This window comes from Prionailurus bengalensis, chromosome C2 (assembly GCF_016509475.1).
Source record: "Prionailurus bengalensis isolate Pbe53 chromosome C2, Fcat_Pben_1.1_paternal_pri, whole genome shotgun sequence".
NCBI lineage: Eukaryota > Metazoa > Chordata > Mammalia > Carnivora > Felidae > Prionailurus > Prionailurus bengalensis.
Window position 1 is genome coordinate 75,459,756 of NC_057350.1, and position 23,727 is coordinate 75,483,482.

At 39.2% G+C, this 23,727-nt stretch overlaps 1 protein-coding gene across 1 annotated transcript in view; it reads left to right on the forward strand.

Annotated features, from left to right (window-relative positions):
• The first annotated feature begins 6,117 nt into the window (after window positions 1–6,117).
• The window catches only part of ATP13A5 (ATPase 13A5), a 141,210-nt gene continuing 123,600 nt past the window's right edge, over window positions 6,118–23,727 (forward strand). Inside the window, exon 1 of the mRNA XM_043594576.1 lies at window positions 6,118–8,755. Coding sequence (XP_043450511.1) covers window positions 8,693–8,755 — 63 coding nt within the window. The 5' untranslated portion in view covers window positions 6,118–8,692. The remainder of the gene's footprint in view (window positions 8,756–23,727) is intronic.

The window sequence follows — 23,727 nt, forward strand, 5'->3', positions numbered from 1 at the left end:
ATTCAGAGCCCCATGTCTGACCACATTACCAGTAACCACACAGTACTCGGATAGAGAAAATCAACCTCAAATTTCCTTTTGGGCAATGGCCTATGTCAGTTAAGAGTACGAGCTTACACCCTTCTGAGCTCTAATCCAGACTTTCCTGATTTGCGACCTGAGCAAATTAGTCACTGTGTCTACATCTTGACTATTGGCACGTGAATATTATTTACTCCCTTCTTCATAACTGCAGAAGTCAAAGAAAATTAAATGTGGCAATAGTTTCTTTTCCTTCATCTCTAAAACTTTAAGGAGGGTCCTTAAGTCTTGGCCTGACACATAGTATAGCTCTTCAATGTGTTGTGTGAATCAGTAAAGGAGGATAAGAGAATATGCATAAATGAAGAAGGAACAAACTAACGAACACACAATTCTAGGCATTGAGTGTAATTCTAGTTTAATTAAAACGTAATTATCCATAATTGACTAATTATTTAAAATTATTCTTTTTTATGTAGTCTGCTGATTCTTATTTTATTTATTTATGTATTTATTTGTTGTTATTTTTTAGGTGTCTATTTATTTTTGAGAGGGAGAGAGAGAACATGAGCAGGGGAGGGGCAGAGAGAAAGAGAGAGGGAGAGAGAGAATCCCAAGCCAGGTCCACACTGTCAGTACAGCGCCAACTCCAGGGCTGGATCCCATGAGATCATGATCTGAACTAAAGGTGCTTGACCTAAGAAGCTACCCAGGTAGCTGAGCTACCCAGTTGCCCCTGATTGTTATGTAAAATAAGGTAGAGAATGACCAACGTCCAGCCTTGGTTTATAGAATCAGTCACTTGCAATTCAAAAGAGTCAACTTAATTTTAGACCTCGTTTTGTGTCCTTGTCATCCCAGCATATGACTATGGTGAAGGCTTTTTACAATTGGTCCTTCAAGTCTACTGGATCTTGAAATGAGATGCAAAGACCTGCGCAAGGAAGTCCAAGTTGGGGCATATTTATAGGTAGTGTTTAGTTGGCCTCTTGGCCGTCCCATTATGTGTTAGCTCACTCTATCCAGGAAATAGTTCACAGCAATTTATAGGCTTCCTGTGGAACCTGGTCCCCAAACTTGAGCCATCATGAAAATCCCCAAGTTGCTTATTAGGAATAAAGTCCTGGGCCCAACCTCACACGTACTCAGTCGGAATCTCTGAGATGAGTCCAGAGGAGTTGTATCTTTAGCAAGCTCTCCAGGTGATTCTGATGATGAATCAGGTGTTGGAACTGTGATCCTAAAAGAATAACTTAGATTGTCCCTAAATGTGCTATCTTGCCCTTGTCCCCATAGAGATACATCTACAATATTTTCCTGCCAACTCCAGCAGTGAGGAGAGAACTTTTTTTTTTTTGGTGTAATTCCTTTGGAAATACTGTGTTTATCACCCTGCATTCTCTACTCCATGTTATAAAAGACTCTGGTGGGAAGAAACCCCACTGACAGACTTCTCTCCCTTGAGATGAGTCCAGTTATCCCTGCTCTTTGTTAAAACTCTAAGTCCTCTGTTCTTTTCTTTTTTTTAATTTTTTTAATGTTTATTTATTTTTGACAGAGAGAGAGACACACACACACACACACACAGCATGAGTAGGGGAGGGGCAGAGAGAGAGGGAGACACAGAATCCGAAGCAGGCTCCAGGCTCTGAGCTGTCAGCACAGAGTCCGACGTGGGGCTCGAACTCACAGACTGCGAGATCATGACCTGAGCAGAAATCGGACATTCAGCCGACTGAGCCACCCAGGTGCCCTTGATTTTTTTTCATTTTTTAATGTTTGTTTATCTTTGAGAGAGAGAGAGAGAGAGAGCAGGAGTGGGGGAGGGATAGAGAGAGAGGGAGACACAGAATCTGAAGCAGGCTCCAGGCTCCAAGCTGTCAGCACAGAGCCTGACTCAGGGCTTGAATCCACAAACTGGGAGATCATGACCTGAGCTGAAGTGGGACGCTTTACCGACTGAGCCACCCAGGCTCCCCCATTCCCTATGTTTTTAATCGTCTGGCCTCATCCAGGCTGTTTTCTTCCCAGGGAAACCTCCTGGATTGACAAATATAATCGAAACTCTGATCTTTGAGCGGAGACAACATCAATTTCAGAAATGCTATTGCCCTTCTGTTCAGCATCCATCACTGGTCTCAGTGGTCATCAGCATTGTCAGTAGCAATGAGGGAGGCAGGAGTGGGGGTTTAGTGTTCACCATGGTAGTGATCTGACAGCACCGGGGCATTTTTGGCCACTAGTCAGATTCCAGTTGGTGACTTACCTGACAAATACAGTTAACACTTGACAATCATTCTCACTGGCATTTACTGTGCTCAGCTGACAAGCCATGCAACTGGCAGTCGGTGTAGATTTGTTCTTGTGACCAGTCATCAGGAAAGCCCTCCCAAATATTAAATTACACAGACATTCTGTTCTTATGCAGCTACTAAATACACAGAGTACCCTGGGCAATGTGGCATAAGTTTTGGCAAGCTTAAGTTCCTTGACAATAGTCAATCCATTTCCAGCAGCATAAAATAAGTTACGACTTCTCTTGGAAAGTTTTTAAAACCTTAGACAGAAAAAATGGTAAAACTAAACTCAGGTGTTTTATGGAAAATTTTACAGCAGGGAGAGAAGAAATTGGAGGCCTTGAGGTGAGGTTGCTGGGTAAAAGCCAGGTGAGAGCATGGGAAGGTGAAATCTGCTTATATAGCCGGTGGTTTCCTTCCCCCCAGTAGAAATGGGTTGATGGTACCTACGTAGATTCAGGGGATACAAATATCAGGAAGCCTTCGTTCTTTCCTGAAGTTGGGTTCCCAGAAACAGACGCTGGGACAGGGATTTATGTGCAAATATTTTATTAAGGAACTGTTCCAGGAGAAACTGGTAAAGTAGTGGAAGAAGAGACAAGTAAGAATGTGATTTTTGGCAAAGTGTTAACCTCAACCTGATGCTGCCAGGGAGCTTGGGAGTGCAAATTTCACCACAGTGTCCTAACTCTTGGTGAGGGAGAAAAGGCTCAGACTCAGCCTTCATCATTGGCTCAGGACTGCTTGGGGAGAGTGGGGGTGGGGAGTAACTTCCAGGCACTTTGGGGTCTTTGCTGGGACAGGCAAGGGGCTCAAAGGCAATCCTCTGCAGAGAATGGCCAATGCAGGTCATTAGAAGAACATGCAAACACCTGTTGAGGCTTCAAAGGCATCCACAGGGATTTAAACAGACCACAGATAGTATCTGCTCTAGTTCTGTTTTCCACTCTGCCAATGACCATCCTAAAGGAAAAACTCTGTACGCATCTGCCCAATCTGAAAAATGGAATATTGTAAAGCAGATTCTCTAGGCAGGAACAGAGTGATTTATTCATTTACACATTATTTATTGAGCACCTACCATATCTGCCACTCCCTGAACTTAATGCTGGGATTTGAAGAACGGTCCTTTCCCTTGAATGTGGTAAGAGTTTTGTTACTGACTTATTTTATACATATATAAAATGCTATGGGAATGAACCCCAGAGCAAAGTTGGTGAACCCTCGGGCCACGAGGGCTACCAAACCTGGACGTATAAACCGTTAGGAAAATATAATCGACTCCATAAACAGATTAAATCAATTAATACTTATTCAATGACTGAAGATACAATACTTTTAAAATCACAGCATAAGCAAGTGCATGAAAAAGAATAACTTTCAATGCTCCACACCAAATTACGGTATCTGCAATGCATCTGAAGCTAATTTTTTAAACTGTTTTTAATGTTTATTTATTATTGACAGAGAGAGAGAGACAGAGCATGAGTGGGGGAGGGGCAGAGAGAGAGGGAGACACAGAATTCGAAGCAGGCTCCAAGCTCCGAGCTGTCAGCACAGAGCCTGACGCGGGGCTCGAACTCACGGACTGCGAGATCATGACCTGAGCCAAAGTCGGACGCTCAACTGACTGAGCCACCCAGGCGCCCCAACTAATTTTATAATCAAGACCGAGAATATCCTAAGGTTTGATGCCGGCTCTCATACTTGACCCCCATGAGGGCCATGGAAGAGCTGGCCCAGCTACCTAACTTGTGTCTCTGTCCCCTACAGAGGGCAGCTGAATGGGGAGCCAGGCCTGGAACAAGAGCAGAAATGAGAACCTCATGAATCAGGAGTCAGTTGTAAGTGGGGGAGGTGGAATACCTTTTCCCCCTTGCTTCACATTCTCTAATCAGAAATCCTTGAGCTGCCTTGTTTCCTACTATAAGTTCAGATATTCTAACAATCAGTGACTTTCAAACATTATAACTTCTGGCAACAGATTCTGAATCATCCAGTTTCTACAGGAGGAAGACATCTCAAAGGATCTAGCTGAGCAGTGAATGGTTAACATATCAATGACTAGTTGGAACTGAGCTTGTGGATGAAAGACGAGCTTGTCAAAGCCCTTTTGTGACATGGGTCACAAGAGCAGCTGGAGGAAAGCAGAAAATACAGATTTAGATTCTGGAACATGACTCCAGTAGTCTGAGCTCAAGGGCAGGGTTTGAGGCTCATTCAGCTCTAGATTCTCATTTTAGGGCCTAGAACAGTGCATTGCATACGGCAGATTTTCACATGTGTGGGCAGAATGGAATGGAGCTGAACAGGTCGGTGAGTCATTGTACACCTCTAAGGGATGCTTTTTTGCCAACCACATAAAATCTAATTCCTTAGCTCGATCAGATTTCCATCCACGGCTTCAACTTGGTTATCTAGTTTTTTTTCTTCCAAGGCTCTTCAAAAAGAATAAAGCAAGGTACATGTTGTGAGCTGAAATATTTTTGTATAGTAAGTGCAAATTTTAGTTGATACTTGAAATATATTGCTGACTTTGAATAATATCTTTAAAATTGAAGTTTTGTGGATTTTTTTTAAGGTTATTTATTTTGAGAGAGAGAGAAGAAGAGAATGAGTGGGAAGGGGCAGAGAGAGAGGGAAAAAAAAGAGAATCCCAGTCTCCAGGCTGTCAGCACAGAGCCTGGTGTAGGGATTGAACTCATGAACCGAGAGGCCATGACCTGATCCAAAACCAAGAGTTGAACAGTTAACCAAATTGCGTTCTGAGTCAGGGACTGTGGGAGGAAATGAGATACTCTCTTAGTTCTATAGTTCCTCTGGCTTTACTCTGAACAGTAAGTCCTTGTAAGGTCTAAGACTAGGCCTCTGAGGGGAATCATTTCTCCAAGACTGTGTGTGAGGTGAGCCTTTCCCTCCCTCTCCTTTTGCATTTCCTCATCCTGCTCCTCCCTCCCCTCCTGTCTCTGGAAGCCTTACCTTATGGCATATGGTGGTGACAACTTCTTGTCATTAGTAAAGAGTTTGCCTTCGGGGTTCACAGGATGAACTGTGTTTTGCTTCCAGCCACAGGGGATCAAGAATCTGCTGCCTTCAGATAGAAAGGATCTGAGAGTCCTAACGTCCCAATGTCCCAACGTAAGTTATCACCTCCTGAGCACTATGGCTGTGCAGCCTGGAGGAAGTCATTCCTACTAATGCTGATGTGGCTTCTCGCACCAGAGATCCTTTCACCCTTGCCCCACTTCCCTGCTACACACATAAACTCAACTGGTGACTCTTCCACACGTGGGCCTGCAAGGGGCTGGCTAAGCCACAGGAGTGTGACTGGCTTTCTCTGGCTTATGGACATCTGACAATGGATCCTTTGACCTTTATCAGTTGCAGATCTTCTGGGAGTTAGGGTTTAAGGCAGATGTGATTATTTTCTCTGCAGAGCATGTCCTCTGGTGGCTGAAGCAACAGCTCAGTACTTACAAAGCCTCAAGAGCATCTAATACAAACTTTGACCTGGTGACTCAATTATCTGTATGGTGAGCAGGCCAAATGTCAGCATGCACACTGCTAGGGCTCGGAAGCTCATGAACTGTGGGCCATTTGTGAACAGTTGTAATTATTAGAAGACTTTATGTTGGGGGCTCCTGGGTGGCTCAGTCGGTTAAGCATCCAATACTGGGTTTTGGCTCAGGTCATGATCTCACCGTTCATGAGTTCGAGCCCCACAACGGACTCTGCACTGACAGTGCAGAGTTTGCTTGATATTTTTTCTCTCTCTCTCTCTCTCTCCCTCCGCCTCTCCCTGCACTCTCTTCCTCTCTCTCTCTCTCTCTCTCTCAAAATAAGCAAGTAAACATGAAAAACAAAGAAGACTTTATGTTGAATGGAAAGAATGTTCATTAGTAGAAAGGTCTCGGGTCTAGCTAGTAAGGAGAACTCTTTAGCCACATACTAAGCAAAAACAAAACAAAACAAAACAAAACAAAACAAATGAACCCACACACGTACACATACACGGGCACCCATGCAATCCACTCAAAGAATGGACCAACCAGTTTGACTTGATTTATAAGCTCTTCAAGGCCAGGTGCACCCCTGTTTACATCTCCATCGTCATTGCTCTGTGCATCCCTTCTCTGCCTCTCTTCTGAAGTCATTGATTTCTCTTGATACCCCACACAGGTATATTTCTCACCTCTCTTGAATCTTTTCACACACTCTGTCCTTCTGTTCTCTGGCCTAACATGTGCTCACCACCCACCTCTATCCCCCATTCCTTCCACCTGGTTAACTTCCACTCATCTTTGCGATGTCGGCACAGATGCCACTTCCTTCAGGAAGCTGTTATCCCATTCACTCTGAGTTCTAGATCCTTTCTACTTAAGCAGATGCTCACTTGTCTGTTTCTCCCAAGAAACCGTAAACTCCCTCAGGATAGTGACTTTCCTTTTTGCCACTAAATCCCAAAGGCCTAGCACGAATGTCTGGAGTATCTGTTGTTTAACATGTAATTACTGAGTAGGTGTTGAACAGAGTTGTGATGGGTGTTACATTTTTGTGTCTTTGGGCTGTACGTAGCAGAAACCACAAACAGCAGCAGCTTTATTAAGAACATCTCATTAAGTTTGGAACAAGGTGTCTGGAGCGAGTAGTCCCAGGCTTAGTGCCATGGCTCAGTGGTATCATAAGGATCTAAGCTCTTCTGCGCTTTGCTCTGCCATCATTGGCATGGTGATTTTCATTCTCCTTATGATCGAAAGATGGCTGCCATACTCCAAGCATCACATCCTCACCTATCGCTTTCAAAGGAAGGGAGTAAAAGATAGAAAATAAGCTATTTTCTCTTTTTCATCAATAGGTTCATCTTTTCCAGAAGACCTCTGTCCCTAGTTGTCTTTCTTTTGCACGTTACTGTTGAGAACTGGGTCACATGCCCACTCTTAGGTAAATCGTGACTCATCCTGGTGCTTTCAGCTGAAGTCAGACTGCCCAGACAAAGGAGCTATTCTTTTAGCAGAAATATGAGTGAATAGTGGATGGATAAGAAGTAAGTGACAGCTACTCCTCAAATCTTTAATTGCGTTTTACTAAAACCCAAGACAACTTTCTCCAAATCTGAGCTCTACCTCAGATTGGTAACACTTAAAATGCCACATTTGTGATCACATATTTCTCTTTACTGTGGGCACTTCAGCAGCCTCTCTGGCATGCAAAGCTATAATTGTTTCCATCAACCACTTCCTCCTGGGCCAGAGAGCATGTTGGATTCTCCTAAACTTCAAGGCAGCACTGGTTCCCTTGAAGGCAACCGATGACTCTCTTAGGCAGAAGAGAGAGTCAAGTGTCATCCTTCACTCCTGGTAAGTTTTCTTCCATAGCCAAAGTGGCAAGGATTTTTCTCAGTGGACTAGATGCAATAAAAAGAAAAAAAAAAGATAAAATTCTTTCTTATGAACAACTTAAACTTTGAGTGGATCCCAGTGCACCTATTTTTTGATAAAAAAATATCAAGTTCAGTGGTAATTATACAATTGTGGAAATTTAGATGATATCTCCGATAATCAGCCTTTCTAGCTCCTCCTGCATTATATGCTTATCTGAAAACTTTTTACAAACTAAAAAAAGAAAATGAAAGGAGTGAATTATTAGAAACTTCTTTTTTCTTCATTAGAGTTACAATAATGGTGATGATTATCTTTTATTGAGTGTGACAGGTGCTATTGTTGATTTTTTACAAATATCTTAGATCGTCATATCAACTATTTAATTATTATTGACACTTTATATATTAGAAACCTAAAATTCAGATTTTAAGTGATCTGCTCAGGTTCATCAGTAGAGCAGGTACTAGAGTTCAAGTTTTCCTGATTCCAAAATGATTGCTACATTCTCCATCATGAACCAACTCCCCTTCCTTAGATTCTCATTGTCACCCCAACATATCCATATCCCGAAGTTCCACAGGGTTTTTACTCATCTCTAACTAGTTAATCTTTTTGCCTTGGGGTTTTAGTGAAGTGGCCATTCTCATTCATTGGCTGAGATACTTACGGGCAGTGCACGAAATTATTAACCTTTCTGGTTCAACAACTTAAGTCTAGAGCCTATCACATCTCACATCAGCAAATAAACACCAGGGAGGGGGGAAAAAAAAAAGAAACACACTAAGCGGAGAGATGAATGGGCCAATCCTGTGGCTGAGGAGAGTATTTCCTCTCTTTTCTTTGTTAGCCTAATAGGTGAGGATTGTGGTAAGAGATTTTAAAAGCACCTGAGAAAGCAGTGACAAGTAGTGACTGTTCTGAGTTCACATAAGTCTCAAGCAGCTTTGACTTTTCCCCAGTTAGTCAGGAGGGACCCTAACAAGTCTGGTTTAGATGGAGGAGAAGAGTAAGAAGGACCACCGGGCTCTGCTCAACCAAGGAGAGGAGAATGAACAGGTGAGTCTTCCCTTTTTTGGAGTACAGACTTCTCAAAGTATCTGAGGCTATGGTAGGTGCAACTGTAGTGGTACTGGCTTTAGGAACTGCAGAGATTTAATTATTGTAAGGCTCCTTGAGATCCAAGGGCACAATTTTATAGTTGGGGAACGGGCTGAGAAGACTGTCTTCTAGATGATGGAGTTCTTGCCAACCCCATATGCATCAGACAGAATGAACTTTCCTTCTTAGACATTTTGTGGAGTATTCAGTGTATATCCCACATCGTGCTCAGGAAGGGGTCTCCCCCTCATCATCTGGGTCTCCATCTACTTGGACAAACTCGAGCAAAACCTGAAAGTTTTTTGTTAATTCTTATGTTTTTGGTATATCTGTATTAGTGAAGCTTAGTGTGCTTTGGGTTGAAGTTATGCTAAAAGTATAGAGAGGTTTTAAGCACCAAGTACTAAAAAAAAAGAACATTGTGGCCTGGTACTAAGTATATATATATATTTTTAAAAGTTTTCACTTCTCCAGTTCTCTTTCCCTACTGCCTCTTCTACCAAACATATAGCCATCTTGAAAAATAATCATTAAAAGCTTAGAAACTGCAGGGTCTGTTTGGGACTGACAAGTTTACATTTGTTATTTTAATTGATGCTTAGAATTCAGTGATGAAGGACTTAATCCTATTTCATAGAAAGAAATCTGAGATCGAAGAGGTTAAGTAACTTGTAAAAGGTCTTCTTCAGTCTACAAGGGACAGGCTGGAAATCGAGCCCCCTTCTTCCCCCTTCACACTCTTTGCTATTCACACTGCAATAGTGTCTGCAGGTAGGCAATGACAAAGGGAGAGAAGGAGAATGGGGGCCCAGGCAGAGATGGAACACTGGAGACGGAAAGGGCCCATGAGATGTGGGTCACATAGCAGAAGGGTGTCAGTTTCCTGCTTGGTCTTCCAGTTCCCCATGAGATCTGTGGGAAATCCACACCCACCCTCTCTCCACACCCTTCTTTGTTAACCTAATAAAAATAAGTGATTTCATGTACACCGACACTGTTCAGGAAGGCAGTCCCTGGTCATACATGGTTCTTGAATACTAGCAACATAGTGGAACCAAAGTGAAATGTGCTCTATGCGTAACATACACACCAGATTTTGAAGATAGTGAAAGAAAAAAGAGTAAAATAGCTCATTAATAATTTTTATATCGGTTACACTTTGAAATGATAGTTTGGATATGTTGGGTTACATAACATATGTTATAAAAATTGATTTCATCTGCTTTTTACTTCTTTAATGCGTCCACTAGGAAATTTCAATTACAAACATGGTTCACATCAGCGACTTCTATTATCATACCACACTGATCTGGACAATGGTATAATGCTTCAAATCTTGAAGGGATTCAAAGAACTAAAACCTGCTTACCTGTATTCACTACTAAACAGCTCTGTGCCAGTTGTGATGGTTTTTTTCCCCAACACGTAGATGACTGTTCATGAAAATCTTTGGTCGCTCTTTATTTTTTCTCTAACTCTGTGATGTATTTATAAAGTCTGTAGCCTAGTGTTTTAATTTTCTGAATCACATGGGGGGCATAGGTCTCTCTCCTTAGCCAGGCATGTATTGAGGCATACAGTGTGCATGTCAGCCGTTGTTTCAGGGTTCTCTTAGGCCATTCGTGCTGCATTTGCTTTCTAAAGGTGGTCTTGATTCTGCCTCTGAGACAAGAGATGCTTTGTTCACATGAGTTGCAAAGCCAATCTTTCCACTGGTGCTCTCCCCCTCTTTACTGACGCCTGCCAACTAAATGTCAACATTACAACTGGGAGCAGCTCCAGGGGAGGAAAGGGCTACTTGGTGTGGAAGATACAGTTTTGACAGGAGAGCTCTTCACTTCACATTAATTTGTTTTCTGCGAAACAGTGAAGGATTCCTGGACTCTAAGACCACAGATCTGGGCTTTAGTCAAGGACCTGCTATTAACCACGAGTGTGGACACCTTTTGGGGCCTTGCTAGTTGCCTGAAAACAATATCACGTTAACCTCTCTGATTTGAAAGTTTTGCGAGTGCCATATATGAAATGTGGAAAGTGCTGTGAAAATATAAGGAGTTCATTTACATCCAAGGAGGCAGGACTTACTATGGGAAATTTTCAAATAGTAAGTGAAATTAGTATTGGAAATATCCTCCCTTTGTCTGATTAAACTTGGGGAGTGATAATTGTTTGAGAGCTACCATTACGAAACCAAACAGTATGTGATGAATTAGTACGAAAAATCAGGAACTTGGAACGTCTGCATTATTTTAATATATTTTTAAAGTTTATTTATTTATTTTGAGAGAAAGAGAAAGCATGAATGGGGGAAGGGACAGAGAGAGAGGGAGAGAGAGAATCCCAAGCAGGTTCCACACCAGTGTGGAGCTCAATGCAGGGCTCAAACCCATGAACCATGAGATCATGACCTGAGCAAAAGTTGGATGCTTAACCAACTGAGCCACCCAGGTGACCCTGAATTATTTTAAACAACAGCATGTACTTCTCATCTTTAATTTAAAGACACACACACACACACACACACACACACAAACCCTACTCAAAGGATTAAAATTGAAAATCAAAAATCACGCCCTATTGGCCTCTTTCCTGTCTTTTGTCATGTTAACAGCTTGGATGAAGGCAAGCTTATCTAATCTGTGACTGATGCCCCACTATGAGGGAAAGGTAACAATATAGGCGACAGAACCAAGATTCAAAAAGTTTTCTAGACTTGATTGTAAGAGAGAAATTGACAATGTGGTATAACAGGCCTTGGTATTGAGTTTGTGTTTAAAGTTACTCTCAAACTACAAGGTGGGGATATCAATGACTTGGGCTTCGTAGCTATGTGTGAAAAAGTAATTAAAGTGCTTTATTTGGTCATGGCTGAATTTTTAGTTACCACTATGATATAGCTATAAAAAATTAGTACTTGGATGTCTCACTAGAAGCCCATTCAGCATAATAGAAGAAATAACAGTTCTATTATAATCTATAATATTTAGGAAACTTCTAGGGAGTTATATTTAATTCTAAGAATCAAACAAGAAGTATAGTGTATTTAGAAAGATATCTGGATTTCACAAACAAGAATCATTTAAAATGGTGTAGCCACTCTGGAGAACAGTATGGAGGCTCCTCAAAAAATTTAAAATAGAGCTACCCTACAATGCAGCAATTGCACTACTAGGTATTTATTCAAGGGATACAAAAAGGCTGATTTTAAGGGGCACATGCACCCCAGTGTTTATAGCAGCACTAACAAAAATAGCTAAAATTATGGAAAGAGCACAAATATCCATCAACTGATGAATGGATAAAGAAGATGTAGTATACACACACACACACACACGTGGGCGCGCACACACACACAATGGAGTATCACTGAGTGATCAAAAAGAATGAAATCTTGCCATCTGCAATAATGTGGATGGAACTAGAATGTATTATGCTAAGCAAAATAAGTCAGTCAGAGAAAGATAAATACAGTATGATTCCACTCATATGTAGAATTTAAGAAACAAAACAGATGAGCACAGGGGAAGGGAAGGAAAAATAAGAAAGAAACAGAGAGGGAGGCAAATCATAAGAGACTCTTAAATACAGAGAACAAACTGAGGATTGCTGGAGGGGTGTTGGATGGGGGGATGGGCTAAATGGGTGATGGGCATTAGGAATGGCACTTTTGTTGGGATGAGTGCTGGGTGTATGTAAGTGATGAATCACCAAATTCTACTCCTGAAACCATTGTTACACTATATGTTAACTAACTTGGATTTAAAATAAAAAAAAAATAGAATCGTTTAAAAGATATTGGGAATAGTTACCCAAAGAATAATCAAGGCACTTGTCTTCCAATAGTTGAGAGGCTGATGTGGAGAACAGAGTATAAGTTGGCAGAATCCAGCCTGATTTATTTTCATTACAGGACAATTTCCTAACCATCTGTGGTGGCAGAATCTTAACATGATACCTCTCTATTGACTCTTCCCCTTGTATAATTCCCTTCAGTTGAGTGTGGTGGAACCCATAAATATGATGAGCTGTAACTCCGGTGACTATGTTATGTTGTGTGGCAAAATGGATTTTACAGATGTAATTAACATAGACTCAGCTGAGTTAATCAAAAGGGAGATTGCCTAGGTGGGCCTGATCTGATCAGGTGAGCACAGAAAAGAGCTTGCGTTCTTTCTGGAGTTATGGATATTCAGAGCGTGATAGGGGCTTGATGCAAGGGACCTTCTTCCATTGCATCTTTGAAAATGGAAAGCTCTGTGTGTTAAGAGCTCTGAGTGTGTCTAAGAACTGAGAACTGAGAGCAACTTCTAGTTTACAACCAGCAAGAGAAGGGGGGGTGGTGGTCTCTCTCTCTCGGTGCTAGAAGAAACAACTGAATCCTGCCAATAACCGTGTGATCTGGAAAGAGGTCCTTGATCTCTGAAAGGAACACAGCCCAGAGGACACCTTGATCTTTTTGTGAGACACTGAGCAGAGGATCCACAGTCAGACCCCTAACCCACGGAAACTGCGAGATAATGGATTTGTGTTGTTTTAAACCACTAAGTTTGTTATGTGGCAATAAAAACTAATACACCACAGCTATCCAACAAGGGAAGGTATAGCCCTATAAATTAGTGAGCAGCCTAACTTTGGTAGCCTCTGGATGCTCATTGTGAAGGATGGTCTATAGCTATTTTTTTCAGGAAAGGAATTTGAACCATATCATTTCTGAGATACCCCTCTTGTATTACTGATGCCCTCATTTCAGGAATAAAATTTAACAGAACATGCCATGTTGTCCCATGTCCTGGTCTAAGGCAAATTCTGGCTCTCGAAATGGCCTCTGCTGATTAGCCCATGCATCTCATTACTTTTTGACCCACGCTTTCTGCTTTTTTGCTGTTAGCTGCATCAAACAAAAGTCCTTACTTGCACTTTTACTTCCAGGAAGTAGCACTTTTGTTAGAGTAGTTGACTTTATGGGAATGTCTGGAGCTGAGTGTGATAATATGTTCATCTCTTCGGTATTGGGTTTTGATTCACACTGCTAAAGAGGAAAGGGCTTTTCTTATTCCAGAAAGAAGCGTACAGGGAAAACTTAAGAGGTTGACCTATTTCAATAATTATTTTGAACATCTTTAAGACTCAATTTTTTGATCTACAAACAATAATTTATAAGTACTGTGAATAATAGTATCTATTTTCATAAATAATTACACCTATTTCATGGAGTAGTTGTGAGGATTGAATGGTACCTGAGTAAGTGCTTGAGAAAGGTTAGCTCTGATTGCCAAATGCAGACAAAAGAGAAAGTGACCCAAGACATTGTCTCCCCCTGCTCAAGGGACACTCCATGCGTGAACACAGGACAAGATATATGAAACTATAACTAAAATTTCTTGTTAATCAGTGATGACTAACACAAATTACTACATGCGGCCAAACGAAAGCAGTAATAGAGGGGTAAGGAACAATGACTATACTGACATGATCCATTAATTGGGGCACCCGGGTAGCTCGGTTGGTTAAGCGTCAACTCTTGATCTCGGCTCGGGTCATGACCTCACGATTCATGAGTTCGAGCCCCTCATCCAGCTCTGCATTGACCGCGCAGAGCCTACCTAGGATTCTCTCCCACTCTCTCTCTGCCACTAACCCACTCATGCTCTCTGTGTCTCTCTCTCAAAATTAACAAGTAGGCTTAAAAATTTTAACATGATCCATGAACCAGAGACATTTACCCTAACATTAAAGAAAAGAACCTGGGAACACGGCAGAGTTGGAGACAAGAGAGCAGAGGAGAACCTTCACTCACCTATCACACAAAGGAACACAATTGGGTCTCCAGATAAAGATGACAAAGGGTAGATTGTGAATAATGAATGGAAACATGGTGCTGTGATTGCTGTTTGAGAAAAAAGAGGACAAACACGATGAATTCTTGGCCCATAAAAGGACTCAGAGGTATCATCTCCTTGGCCATGGTTCAAGGGAAAGCTTGAGGCCTGCCCAGAAAAAGCTAACTTACTCTAAGGCTATTGGAGCACCTCTGCATGGAAGGGCTTAACACTTCACAGCAAAAAACTGGCATTGCCATTCCCAGGGGTAATTAGCGTACTGAGAATTATTTATGTTATGTCTTGGTTGAGTAAATACTGACTTGGTGCTGCGAGAATGTGGGTTTGAGTAAGTGAATGTGTTGCAAACTGTAACCCAGAGACCCATTCTAAAACAGTTGAGTCACATACTGCGGTGCCTGTGCATGGTAAGTACGCAAGAAATATGTAGATAAGTAGGGGCGCCTGAGTGGCTCAGTCGGTTAAGCTTCCGACTCTTCAGCTCCAGTCACCATCTCACAGTTCATTAGACAGACGGAGCCCTGCATCGGGCTCTGTGCTGACAAGGCGGAACCTACTTGAGATTCTGCCTCCCTCTCTCTGCCCCTCCTGCATTCTTTCTATCTTCTCTCTCAAAATAAATAAAAATAAACTTTAAACATTGCTGAAAAGAAATATTTAGATAAACACATGAAAGGTGAGCATAAGAATAAAAGCGTTTACAAAAATGCAAAAGGACCTGTTCACAACACCAGTCATGCACAAATGCTAGTGCTCTAGATGCAATGAAAATTCAGGAAGAAAAATAAGCAGAGAGCTGGGGGATGGTTGCACCCAACTAAGAGGAGCTCTCCAAAAGAGGACTCGGGGGAAGAGACAATGTTTAGATGAAGCTGCACCCTGTAACTCTCCTTTCCTGCGGAATTTGGCCAAACTTAGTTCCATCTCTGATGGTAATTATAAGACCTACTTATTTAAAAAAGAAAGGAAAATGATTTTAAAAGTGCCTTTTATGCACTAGAACTCCATATTGTATGTTCTCATTTAATCCCCATGAGCTAGCCACTCAGACATTTATACTGGGAAAATGAGGCTCAGTTAAGTAACATATGCAAAGTCACATTACCTTGGGGGGGGGGGGAGGATCCCCTATTACACGGTTTTCCTCCTGTATGAGTGAAGATGATTGTACTGTGTGTGTGTGTGTGTATGCTCATATATATATATATATACATATATATACATATATAATACATATGTACATATAATTTCTAATGCATGATTCATATATATTATATATTAGTTACTAAGCTAGTTTTTCAATCAATTTGGCGTTTATCTTAAAGCTCTTTTCCCAGTTTCATGTATCACGAAGGTGAGCAGTTTTCTTTTTGGCCTGTGTTTGACTTCAATTTTGACAATTCATGCTCTGTGGGAAAAGCAAAAATTCCACTTAAGCCATTGGATCAATCACTTTTAGAAATACAACAACGGTTTTCTCTAATAGCATTTAGTTCTGGATATTGCCTGTGGTCAAATCATTTCACAATGACTCCAATGGGACTAGCCGTTTTTAATCTACTGAAATTTTGTTGACCTGTGTATTACTCAAGCTAATATTAACCGTTAATGTATACTACATACTTGAAATGTTTCAAGAGCCCTGCTAAATGCTTTCCATGCATTAACTCATTGGTTTCTTGGAACAAACCTGGAAGATACTGTTATTTTCCTTTATGGAAGGGGAAAGTGAGTCATCAGAAGAAATAAAGTGGGTTGCTCAAGGACTTATATGGGGTTAAGTGGTAGAGGGATGATTTGAACTGAGTTTTCTCATGCAGCCACAGTTTCACATGAGGAATCTAAAAATTTAGTGAACTTAAATCATTTACCCAGATCGTATTAACTAGTAAGTGATGGAGCAAGGAGCAGAAGCGAGAGCTTCTAGAAGGCAATGGGGTGGGGTATAAAGAACAGAGGCTCTGCTGGTAGACCTGGATAGGGCTCTAAATTGTGCCCTTTAGCAGCAACCTCTGTTGAAAGGCACGTGCATATTTCATTGTTACTCTGAATCCAGGCTGCTTCCTTTTGTATTTTGGGCCAAGGAAAAGACCATTAGAAATGTGGTACCTCTCCTGGTATTGGGAGCATGGAATTCTAGTAGGAAACGAAAAAGTGAGGGAACATTACTGGCAACAGAGAATAGAAAATTTGTGCTATTCAACTCACTAGTAGGTGGTAGATCTGGGTTCCTCACCCTGTGGAACACAGCCGCTTCCCATTACCAACCTTGTTTCAGTATCTCACAACTCAAAACCAAAAACTCTCTCCACCTTTGGCTGAACCTATTATCACATCACCTGCTAACATTGATTGAAAGCTTCCTTTGTGCTCAACACCTTCCACCTCTATTACTCGTCACAACTATGCTTCCAGGTGTGTGCTATTATCCCCTACGTACAGAGATGGAAACTGAGACTTAGAGAAGGTAAGTCCTGAGGTCACATAGCTTATAGGCGGCAAAAGCCACTTTACTGCAAGGAACTACATGTAGTGCGTTTGAGGTTCCGATCCTTCCTCTGTCTGTTCCCAATGTCTTTACATTTACGAGGCCTCTAGCTTCTATTTACCTTCCTCTTAACAGCACACATATTCCTTCCTCTACCCTGCACTTCTTAGTGGATTGTACCCACGGGTGTTCAGTACTTTGGAGACATCTGAGTGACTCTTAACTGCATCAGAAGAATAATCATTGAGAACACTAAAATTATACTTGAGATTAATTGGTCAAAATGGAGATATACACTAGGATAAACTCAAATTACACAAACATTGGCAAGCTGACTGAGAGGATTTGATTTAAAAGAATGCCAGATGAAAGAATGATTCAACCGAAACTTCAAGTCCCACGTCTAGCTTATAACCTTTGGGAAAACAGACATGATAGGAAATTTACCAAGGTTATGAGGCCAATTTATCAAGGAAGCAAAAATATTGTTTCTATTCATCTTTGCTCAAGGAGCTACATATTTCTGAAAGTTACTGTGACTTTTTGCTGTTATCTTCTCTTTCTCGATATAACTCCATTAAAGTAATTCAAGTAACTTCCACCAACTTGGAACAGAGTGTCTAATAAACACCCTCCCTTTATTACCTTTTGTTGACATATATAAATTCAGTGGTGTCAAGAAAGTGCACTGATCTTAGACAGTTCAATGACTTCTATTATCAGTTATTTTTGCTCATTTCCTATAAATAGAATTGTGTCTTGATTTACCATCCTTTATTTACTCGTATGTGAAATTCACATTTATTGTTGTTCGCATTAAAAGTTACATTAAAAAATTATTTTGTAGTGTTACATTATACGAAAACACAATATTTATCTTTCTCTTGTTGATGTACCTTTAGATTATTTCCAATTTGGGGCCCTTATGAATAAAACTGATACAAATATTCTTGTGCAAATCTTTTGGTGAACATATACAATTCTCTGTGTAAAAATCTAAGAATGGAGTTACTAGCTCATAGAGTGATCCTATCTTTAGCAACACAGTTTTTCAAAACGTTCATACCAATTTACACTCCCCAAAACAATGTATATGAGTACCATTGCTTCACATTTTTATCTACACTTGGTATAATCAGTTTTTTCCATTTTAGCTATACTGTGGCTATGTCATCGTGTCATTTTATCATTGTTGTGTCATTTTATCATTGTGTCATTTTAGAGTAAGCCTTCAAATCTGGTTAAGTCTTCCAACTTTGTTCTTTTTTTAGGATTGCCTTGGCTATTCTGGCTGTGATATGTTATTGTAGTTTTATTTTGCATTTTCTTAATGACATGATATTGAGCACCTTGTGGGATACTATCCTGGAAATCCTCTTTTGTAAAATGACTGTTCAAGTCTTTTGCTCATTTTTTATTGTGTATACATTTCATTTTTTTTGACTCGTAGTCATTTGTGATATTTCCAAATATGATTCTTTTTTTATACATAGGTACAGATAGCTAGTATCTTCTTCAGAGACCTTTGGATAAACAGAAGCTTTTAGTTTCATTAAAATAACATAACTTTTTTTAATCTTTTTTTATTTCCTGTTTAAGAAATATTTTCCTACTTAAAGTTCATGAAATATTTTTTCTGTTTTCTTTCAGATGATCTATTGTTTTAGTTATCACATTTAAGTACATGTGCCACCATTAATTTGTATATGGTGTAAAATGGGGGGAAAACTCATTTTTCTAGCACTGTTCATTTTGCTCTAGCAACTACCTATTGAGCCAACCATCCTTTCTCCTACTGAATTGTAATGGTTCCTTTTTTTGTAAATGAAACGATGAAATATCTTTGAGTCTCTTTCTGGACTCTCTATTTTGTTTTTCTTTTTTTTTTTTTTTTTTTCTTTTTTGGCTTGTAATTAGTAGGAATTTGTAGTAAGTCTTCACTTCTGGTAGTGTAGGTCTTCCACAATTGTTCTTTTTGAAAATTGTCTTGATTGCTTTAGGTCCTTTGTACTTCCATACCGATTTTAGAATCAGCTCCTCAATTACCACGCACACACACAAAATGTCTGATGTGAGTATAAATGGGATTGCTCCCGGCTAACCCTCAAACTTAATATATCTCTGCTTTTATTTAGATCTGTGCTTTCAGCAATATTGTGCAGTTTTCAGTCTAGAGGTTTGTCTAGCTTGATTAGGACTATTATAAGTATATTGATTTTTTTGGCTTGATGATATTACAAATGGCATTTAACTTCATTTTCAAATTGCTTGTTACAAACACAGTTGTTTTTCTATATTGACCCAGTATCCAGCAACCTTGACAAATTCACTTATTAACTCGTATAACGTGTACATTATTTTGGATTTCTTAATAATTATATTATCTACTCACACAGAGAGCTGTACTTTTTTTTCCTTAGTTGACATGTAACATTGTGTAACAATGTAACATGTAACATTGTGTAAATTTAAGGTGTACAAGTTGATTGGTACACTTAAATACTGTGAAATGATCACCATCAAAGTATCAGCTAACACTTCCATCACTTCACATAATTACTATTTATTTTTTTGTGGTGAGAACATTTAAGATCTACTTTTTTAGAAACTATCAAGTATATAATATAGTACTGTTACTTATGTTTCAAATATAAATGTTACTTTTTCTTGTCTTATTGCACTGTTAAACTATCAGAACTGTATTAAACATTAGTGGTGATTATTGGTAATCTACTTTTACTTATAACTTCATAGGGGGAATATTCAATATTTCATTATTAAGCATGATGTTAGCTGAAGGATGTTTCTGTCTATTCCTAGTTTGCTGAGAGGCTTCTTTCTTTGTTTCCTTGTTTGTTTCCTTCTTTCTCCCTCATGCATTAGTGTTGAACTTTATGAAAGTATTTCTCTATACCAATTGCCATGACATTATAAATTTCTTCCTGAATGTTAACATACCAAAATTCATTGATTGATTTTCAAATTCCTGCAATCCTAGAACAAACTCCATTTGGTAACAACATATTACCTTTTAATATATATCACTGATTTAGCTGGATAAGATATTTTGTGATTACTTCATCTATGCTTCTTACAGATCTTAGCCTGTAATTTTCCTTTCTTTTAACAAATGTTATCGGGTTTTGGTATATGAGTATGCTAACTTCATGAAACAAGTTGTGAACGTTTCCACCTCCTCTACTTATGAAGGAGTTTGTGCAAAATTGATATCACTTCTACCTTAAATATTTGAAAGCATTCACAAGCCATTTGGACTTGAAGATATCTTTGTAGAAAGCTTTTAGTTACACATTAACTTTCTTTAAGAGCCATAAAAATATTCTGATTTATTTCTGAATTTATCAATTTTAGTTAACTTTTAAGTACAAATTCAACATCATTGAATTTTTCCATTGTAGGTCTGATTTCTATTTTATTCATGTCTGCTTTTTTCCCTGTTTTTCTTTATTATTTCCTTCCTTATACTTTTTAAGATTTAGTTTGCAGTTCCTTTCTACAGCTTCTTGATTGGGAACTTATTTCATTGATTTCAAACATTTATTTTCTTTTCTTACATACACATCTAAAATTATATATTTCCCTCTAATCATTGTCTTAAGTTCATCCCACAAGTTTTTATTTGTCAATTTCCATTTTTATTCAGTTCAAAATACTTCTTAATGGCTATTGTAATTTTTCACCTGACTCTATTACTTAGAAATACGCTATTTGAAAAAAATTTCAAATCTTTTGGGAATTTTTAAGTTACATTCTGTTGTTAATTTCTAGTTTAACTATAATGTCATCACATTTTATGTTCCAGAACGTGGTCAATTTAGGTAAATAGTTCATGTGTACCTGAGAAAATTTTGAAGTATGCAGTTTGGGGTTAAAATTTTCTTCATTTGTTAATTAGGTGAATAGGGTTGTTCATACTTCCTGTATTCTTATGGTGGTGAGTTTTTTGTTTTTGTTTTTGTCTTGTTTTCTTCTTTTGGTGTACTGGTCTTATCAGTTAGTGAGGAAGGGGTGTTAACATCTCCCATGATGACAGTGGCTTTAAGTGCTATTTTGCTTTACAAAGTTTGAAACTTAGCTTATAAGTGCCCCTTTTACTAAAAATGCCCATATTTTTATGGCTCTTAAAATTGTTATTCCTTCTTGATGAATTGATTCGTTTGTTTTAGATTATGAAGTGTCCTCCTTTCTCTCATATTTATTATTTATTTATAATTAATTATTAAATATATTTTTTATTTTTAAAGTCTATTTTCTCTGAAATTAACATAACTATACTAGTTCTTTTTTGTTAGTCTTTGCCTTGTATATTTCCCTTTCTTTCTTATTTTAACTATTTGCTTCTTTGTATGTAAAGGTGTCTCTTGTAAACAACATATAGTGGGTTTTTTACTATCTCTGACAATCTTTGTTTTCAATCACGGTATTAATGTCATTTATCTTGAATGTAATTGCTGATATTGTTGGCTTAAGTTTACCGTTTTCTATCTATTCTATCTATTCTTTATCTTTTTTTCTTCACTTAATGCTATAATGGCTCACATTTCTGCATTGACTTCCTAATTTTTTTTTTAATGGTGCCACTATAGCCCACTGTTTTGATGTTCCACATCTTATGGAGACATTAGCTATTAATTGGTTCTTCCAATAACTTTTCCTATTACAGATAATACTGCACTGAGCATTGTTATACACATCACTTTCTACTTTGTGTATTATTTCCTTAGGGTATATTTTCAAGTGTGGAATTACTGATTCCAGAAATAGAAACATCTTTATAAAATCTTGATATAATTTGTCACCTTGCTTTCTCTAAAGAATTATTCCAATTTATAAGGTTTTAGCAGTGTGTAGTCATAGTGATTTTTTTTGCCATCTTGCTGGCATTGTCAGTTCTTTTTTTAAAAAATGTAAAGAAAAGAACTGAAGGGGTATCAGAATTATGATTACCGATGCCATTGTAGTATGTAAGTGAATCAAAAAAGGGAAAGGCATTTGTGATGGGCTTTTTCAACCTATGAGCTGGCCTAAAATTCCAAACCATTCTGCTTCTATTTTGAATACTTTGGCAATAAGCCCACATGAATAACTTAGTGAAATAAGGCATATTTATGACATAATATGTGAACTGGCAAATACATTTTATTTGAGTCTAATAAAACTATCATTCACAAATAAAACTAGAACAGGTTTATGGAATCAAAAAGAAGATAGGAAGAGAGAAAGGAGACCCAACTGGAAATACGCTTAGAGGCTGAGTGAACATATTTTAGAGTTACATTTAAATCTTTTCATGAATAGTCTCAAAATAGAGTGGCTGCAGTGCTAAACTTAATGAACATTTTTTCCCAGGTGGATGATAATAACTCAGAAGCACTGGAAAGGAACTTTTAAATGGTAATTACTTTGCAGAGCACTTAAGGAGACATTATCTCATTTGAGCACTAGCACCCTGTAAGGCACACATTTCTGGTTTTTTTTTTTTTAGGAATAAATTGGGATTCCCTAGAGGTGATATTGTTGCATCCACACGACTCCTGAAACAGAATGCTACGGGCACCGGTGGCAGTCACAACAGTTTATTACAATGAGAGGCAAGGCCAACCGATCATGACCAACACTCTTGATAAGAGCGCGACCTCGAACAGCCGGGGTACAGAGCTTTTAAAGCCCATCACCTGGGAACAGAACAGAGAAACAGTTCCCAGATGAGTTAGAAACAGTTCCCAGATGAGTTAGAAACAGTTGCCAGATGAGTTAGAAACAGTTGCCAAATGAGGTGATTATTTTAGACTTTCTGCCACTAAGTTGCAACCAGTGGATCTCCTTGATGCTTGCCTCTGATGCTTTCTTTTTTTGTTTTCCTTCATTGGTAAAGCCTGATTTACAAGAGTATGAAACGTGATTTACAAGAGTAAAGTAAGGCTGTTTTCTCTTGACCTTTGGTGTCAGAACAAAGCTGTTATTTTTAAAGCTACATGTTAGCCCTACACTACAATTTAGCCCTTATATTTCCCCCTTTTCTTGCCAGTGAATCAATCCCTTGATTCATCATTAGGAACTAACAGGACATCGTGGGACCTAATCATCATAATTTTTATTTCACCAACTCGCCTCTTGACTAACCAATTGATTATGCATGGGCCAATGGTTAACCCAAGAAGTAACAATAGCAGTGGCCCAGCTGTGGCGGTGAGCAGTGACGTGAGCCAGGGGGACCAAGAGAATAAACTCCAATACCAATTATTTCTGGCCTCCCTGGCACGTTCCCTATTATCCCTGACCAAACGGAGAGTGTCTCAGATTACTCCGGAATTGTTGGCATAAAAACAGCACGTGTCTCTGAGGGCCACACAGAAACGCCCTTCCTTCATGAAGAGTAAATCAAGTCCTCTTCTGTTTTGTAATACAACCTTGGCTAAAGAGTCTACTTGGTGTTCCAGCCGAGAAATTGAAATTTCCAAGTAGCCTAGGTCTCGGTCTACTTGCTCGCTTATAGTTTTGAAATTTTGGTCCCCCACAATGAGTCCAGCAGTTCCAATAGCTGTGGATCCCGCAATTCCCAGTCCCACTAGGAGTGGAAT